Consider the following 6,327-nt stretch of genomic DNA (forward strand, 5'->3'; position numbering starts at 1 on the left):
TCATGTAAATATACAGTTATCAATTATTTCGTGATCAATTGGATCTATAAATTTTGGGTACGGCCGAATTGGTATCTTTCTTTTAAACTAAGATCCGGCCGGTTGAAGATACTAAGATTTGGATAAAGTTTCTTCAATCTTTTTTAGATTTAAAATGATTTAAATAGAGCTAAAATGTCTAGTTCAATTTTAACGTTTCAAAAACTCTAAATTTACAGGGCTAAAATTGAGTAAATTCAACGTTTTCAAAACTTAAAAGGTAAACTATACTTCCTAGTTTGTTGATTTGTAGGAAAAAACATTGATTAACAGATTTTATTTTCAAAAAAAGCTGGCTGGAGATATACAATTAACAACCTTCAACGCAAAATTGTATTAGAATAACCGTTTGTGAAGTACTACAAAATAAAAAAAAATTAAAACTTAGAGCTAATTTGAAAAGCACTTAGCTTAATGAAAACTAAATGTTAGGTGCTTTGCACAAGTTTGCTTCAAAATGAAAACTATGTAACATATAAAACGTTTCTGCTAGGCGGGCCGTACGTTGCTCGTTCCTAAACTATGATTGTGCTCTTAGTAATAATTAGCTGAAGTTAGAAAAACATATTCTGGTTTATAATATTCAATGCAATAAACTCTAATATAGAATAAAGGTTGGCAACATACGGCTTGCAGGTAAAGTCCGTCCTAAAACTATAGTTTTAAGAATAATAAGTTGTTAAAAAAATATATGAAAATAATGGTAACATTTAATTTTTAAATGGTTAAAATAAAACCAACAACCGCAGTAATTTTTTTAAACTAGTTGTTGAGATTTTAAAAAACTAGTCAATACAACAAAAACCTTAATCAAACACTTAATAAAAAATTTCTGCTAAATTTAGAGTTGTTAGCGGTTTAGCCAATATAAATATTTAATAGTTTTAGTTTACTTTAATTTTTTTTAAACTTTTAACCTTTTCAAATCTATGTAAACATTTTTAAATATTCATATAGATATTTTATCATAAATGTGAAGTCATTCTATTAGGTGCTTTATGTCTATAAAGTTTTGTGTAAAACTTAATCTTTTTTAGATTGCTATCAAATTTTAATTTTGGCTTTTAAAAACCTTAAAGTGTTTTCAAAACTAAAAGTAAGACACTATAAATTTTTAACAAACACAACACTTAAGTTTTGTTCAGTAAATGATAAAATTAACTGTTTTAGTTAAAGTTTTTTGTTAGCGATCTACCTGATCTGGATCAAGATCATTTTTCTTTACAAAGATCCAGATTTTTTTTTAAATTGAGATCCAGCCAAATCAAAATCAGGATCTAAAAAGTCCGGTCCGTTCTGGATAATAAACCTAAAATACTGATTTCGGCTGCTGACTTTGGAACTTAGAAAATATCGAAGTTGATAAATCAAACAAGACTATGACACTAAACAAGAAAAGCAAAAGACAAAATATATGTATTCATTACCAAAAATACTTTTTTAGCCAAATTAAAACTCACTTAATGTTGAATCAATAACGGTAATAAGAATTAAAACACGGTGTTTCATTAACTGGTACCTAGTTTCGATAACATTAAATTATTAATATTCAATATTGTAACAACTAATTAAAAAAATAACAATGAACTTTGTCATTTTGTTTTGTTTTTATTGATAAACTTCAGAGTACACTTTTTAGTTATAATCAATTTTACAATCATAAAACATAAAATAAAGCTATTTCGATTATAAAGCTGATGTTTAAAATGTATTAGTTGTTTAAAGTTGGTAAACGATAAAAATAAAAACTTGCTAACAAAAAGTCTTATATATATATTTGCTATCAGAGCAATTTAAAGTAAGTACACATATATTTATTCTTTCAAAAATTTATTTTACAAACTAAGTTTCGGTCAAAGACCTCTTCAGTGCTTAAATAAATCTTATTCAAATAGAAATATAAATATATTACTTCTCCTCCAGCAGTTGAGATCTCTCTATTTGTTTTCTTAAAACCAAAACATATAGTAAGTACACATATATTTAAAACACAATCTAGTTTTACCAACATTATTCAAGTTTAACAAAGTAGCTATTAAATGTTTCAAAAATTAAATTTTAGTGATATAAATTTTGTCACTTTAAGTTTTTAAGATAAAAATCAAATAGATATGCACCATTGTAAAAAATCAAAACTATATTTTTATGAACATGTAAAATTATAAATCCAAATAACAATTTTTGTACATGTTAAAAAAATTACTCAACAAACAATTGATGACAATTAAAATAACTAGTATAATTTTAAGTTTAGCTTAAAAATAATAGATTTATTACTTTTCAGCAATCTTTTATAAATTTTTCAAGTTGTAAGTTGTCTCTTATTGTAAATTCAAGTAAAAAAAAGCAGCTAAAATGATATATTGAACAGTTTGTAATGATTTACATACATTCGAACAATGAAACATTTCTTTCTTTACATTGGTGTCTTCGTACCAACTTGGTTATACTGTGGAGGCTGAACACTTTGGAATGATTGGTTTGTATAAACTTGTTGACTTGGTTGAACATTTGTCATCACTATTTGATTTGGTTGGAGATTTGTCATCACTGTTTGATTTGGTTGGAGATTTGTCATCACTGTTTGATTTGGTTGGAGATTTGTCATCACTGTTTGATTTGGTTGAGGATAGTTCAAAGTACCTAAATTGTTTAGTTCATATAAAACTGATCTTTGTTAAGATATTTTTAATGCAACACTTTGGTATGTTTGTGCGATTAACTTGTTTGGTTTATCACAACTTGGCTGTTCAACTGACATTGTTTAATAGCGTAAAAAAAGCATTTATCATTTTTATTTATATCACAAACTAAATATCTTTAGAGCTTTTTTCAGAACTTTCTAACATCAAAAAATAATATTTTTGAGCTTTGCTATGATTCAAAAAAAAATATAGAAACATATAGAAAATTTATAGTTTATTTTATTAACATAAAAGATTAATGTACCTGGTAAAGGCTGATTAGAAGCTTGTTGAATTGGATAATTAGAAGCATATGTATATACAACTTGATGTTCTACTGGTTTTCTTGACTGTTTTTGTTTTTTCACATAAATTTGTAAATACTAAGTTTTAAAAAAGTCAAGTATAAAAAAATTGTTCAATAAAAAAACTTTTATGAGCAGTTAGTAAATAAAGCAACGAATACGCAATATTATATAAATTTCTTATCATCAAAAATATTATCTAGAAAAACGACTTATAAACTCATACACCAAATTTTTAAAAATAAAACGTTTCATATATAGTTAGTAATAAATAAAAATGTTTTACCTGTCCACAGCAGGATTTACAAAGACAACAGCTATAAACAGAAGAAGTTATCAAAAGAACCATATTGATACCAGTTGTGCACATAATTGCTACTTGCAGTCCAAACTTAGACTTATAATGTCGAGTTTCCTAGTAAAGAAAATTCTGATTAGATATAAATTTATCAGTAAACTTCAAAATTAAAAAAAAAGGTTGAAAAGTTTTTAAAAATGCAATTGTTAAACATATTTGTTTAAAAAGTAGTTAGATAAACTTAAGTACTTATAATGTACTTGAAGTTTATTAAACGAAATTTTAGGAACTACTTTGTTAGGCTTAAAGGACAAACATTTGTTTTGTTAATGAACTAGAATATATACCTAATAATTATATTTATAACAAAAAACTGTTACAGGTACATTTAAGTTTAGTTTTTAAGCATAGATTATTAAACAGAATTTTTTTTTGGTTTTATTACCAAAAATTTTTATAAGAAGGTATTAAAAAATTTTTACGAAAATTATAAAAAGTTATAAAATCAAAAATCTAATAAAAGTTTTTATAATTTTTCAAAAAAGTAACTTTTGTTAACCTATTAAACGTAGATTAGTTTGACTTGGTTAATTTTGTATTCACTTTTTCAAACTTAAACAGAAAACTAAATGTAAATATGTAGGTTAACATTAAACAAAATCAAGACATTTTTAAACAAATCCTGATGTAACTCTAAAAGAAAAAAATTATTATATTTAACTTAAATTTCAATTTTAAGAAAAGGATAAAAATATTAAAACTAACATAACGGTAAACTGCAGTTAAAATTGATTGAAGAACGAGTAACACAAAAGACATGCAAGCTCCTACAATACTAAATCCCATCAATAATCCATTCTGTTTTAATCATAGTATTTTACTTTTAGTCATAAATTAAACAGTTCAAGTTCTTTACTTTTGTAAAAATAAGAATCCTTTTTTATATTTTATCTGATTTAGCTAATTTAGTTATAATAGATTTAAAGAATAGATAATATATAAAAGTTATAAACTAATATAAAAGTAATTTGTTTTCTTGCCTTTTTCTGTGATGACGACTTGGATCCAGCAATAACTCCAAAAACTCCAGATAGGAAAGGCTAAATAAAAAAGCAAATTAGTTTTTCTACCTTTAAAAACTTTAATGAATCATACTTGTAGATTAATTGAATTTAAACCGTTTAGGTTAATGTTTATTTGTTAGACAAAAACTGCAAAAACAATTTATTTAACAAAAATTGTTTTTCTACCGATTTGAATTTTCATTGACAATAAACAAGTATAATAACTTAGTTCTTATAGAATTAAGTTTTTTAAGAGTTATTAAGATAATACAAGCTACAAATATTTAGTTTTAAATTTTTATTTTCTAAAGTAGCTATTTACTAGCTTTTTTAAATAAGAAAAAGTTTGACAAAACCTTAAGAAAAGTATAGCAGCTTAAGTTGATCAAAAATAAATAAGTATAAAGAAATTTATAAAAAATCTAAGCTAAGTCAAATTTGTTGTGTACTACATAAGAAGTTTTATTTTACAATTTTTTAAACTTGTTTTTTTTTCTTCCCAAAGTATTGTCTTTAAAATATCTTTCATTGCATAAAAAAGGACTTTAAAACATAAATAATATTTTTTCACAAATTATTTATAGTAGTACTGAAAATTTTTTGAAGTTTATTTAATTTCATAATAAAGTAGATAACAACTACAAATATTTAACTTACAATAACAGAGCACCATATACCAACTCCCCAAGAAATATGAGGGTAACATAGAGTTGTTAAATTATAATAACCGTCGCCAATGTTCCAATCGTAATGGTAAGTATAATCTTCTCTACAAACTTGAATAGAGACTTCTGCAACGCTCATAAAAAACACAAGAACAGAAAGTGTTATTGTTGTAATCTGCACAATTAATTATTTTTATTTCACAAGTTGTAAACAAATGTTAAAAGTATTAAACAAAGCCAATAAAAGATACTTTAATAAAAAGTTAGGTTTTTCTTACCCCAAGACCTCGAACTACTTTTTTAAAGTACTTAACTTTTTTCTCTTCAGCAGAGCTAGTTGCATCTTCATTTTGATTTGAAGGCAGTTGAATTTGAGCGACAGGCAAAGTTACTTGAGTAGGTTGCTTTGGCTGAGTTTGCATTTTCACTTACTAATTCAAAAACTTACTAAACTTTTAGTAGCTTTGTAAATGATAAAAACTAAATTTTATATAAATTTTTTTTATAGAAAATAAGCGTTAAAATTTTGTTTGTTAAAAGGCTAATATAAAGTTTAAATGTTTACTAAAAATTTTCTATCTGTTTTTTATGAAAATAACACAGTATTGCTTCAAAGTAAATTAAAACTCGAGATAAGCATCTTAAAATATATTCATATAGCTAATGTAATAAAAGCTAAATAATTTGTTAAAATTCACTAAATAGCAGTTTAATACGTAAACTAAATTACTTTTTGCTTGTTTTGTAAAGTTTGCTTATTTCTAGGTAAAAACAAACGCTACAATTTCAAACTGTTATGAATATGTTACAAAACTTTAAAATATACTAAAATTTTTACAATAGTATTAGAACATTACTAACACTTAATGTTATTCTACTTTGCCTGAAGCAAATAATTTTGGTTACGAGAATTTAGAAAAACATTTGGAAACACTAATTGAAAATGTAAATGACTTTGATAGAAGTTTACAAAAATAAGAAAAAAATAGTTTTGTAAAAAAATTAAAAGGCATAAATTGGTTTAAATTTAATAATTTTACTTTATAACTTCAATTAACTTTCTAATAGTAATATAACTAAAAATACAGTAGATTGAATTAAACTTACAACTAATCTAGAGTATTAATAGGTAGTTAAACATCAAGTTATTGATAAAGTTAGTTTAAACACACTTGTCAAATTAAATTTAAAAACTTAAACTGATTATTTATTGATATCAATCTTTTTTTTTTCACAAATATAAAGATTAGTCTATAAAAAATAAAAACAGCT

General features: G+C 24.1%; 1 protein-coding gene across 3 annotated transcripts; it reads right to left on the reverse strand.

Annotated features, from left to right (window-relative positions):
- Positions 1–1,644: 1,644 nt before the first annotated feature.
- LOC145835871 (uncharacterized) lies at positions 1,645–5,531 on the reverse strand. Of its 3 annotated transcripts, XM_082943615.1 has the most exons (8): positions 5,334–5,531; positions 5,048–5,230; positions 4,367–4,426; positions 4,092–4,184; positions 3,315–3,443; positions 2,989–3,073; positions 2,593–2,682; positions 1,645–2,562 (listed from the first exon to the last, which is right to left on the reverse strand). In XM_082943615.1, the coding sequence occupies exons 1-8, from the start codon at positions 5,475–5,477 to the stop codon at positions 2,456–2,458; spliced, it is 891 nt and encodes a 296-aa protein (XP_082799741.1). In that variant the 5' UTR covers positions 5,478–5,531; the 3' UTR covers positions 1,645–2,455. The 3 variants fall into 3 exon arrangements, with proteins under 3 accessions (XP_082799741.1, XP_082799742.1, XP_082799740.1); XM_082943616.1 differs by having other exon boundaries at positions 1,645–2,682; positions 5,370–5,531; XM_082943614.1 differs by having other exon boundaries at positions 1,645–2,682.
- Positions 5,532–6,327: the final 796 nt, after the last annotated feature.

The sequence above is a fragment of the Thalia democratica genome, chromosome 5 (assembly GCF_965202585.1).
Source record: "Thalia democratica chromosome 5, ktThaDemo2.hap1.1, whole genome shotgun sequence".
Lineage (NCBI taxonomy): Eukaryota > Metazoa > Chordata > Thaliacea > Salpida > Salpidae > Thalia > Thalia democratica.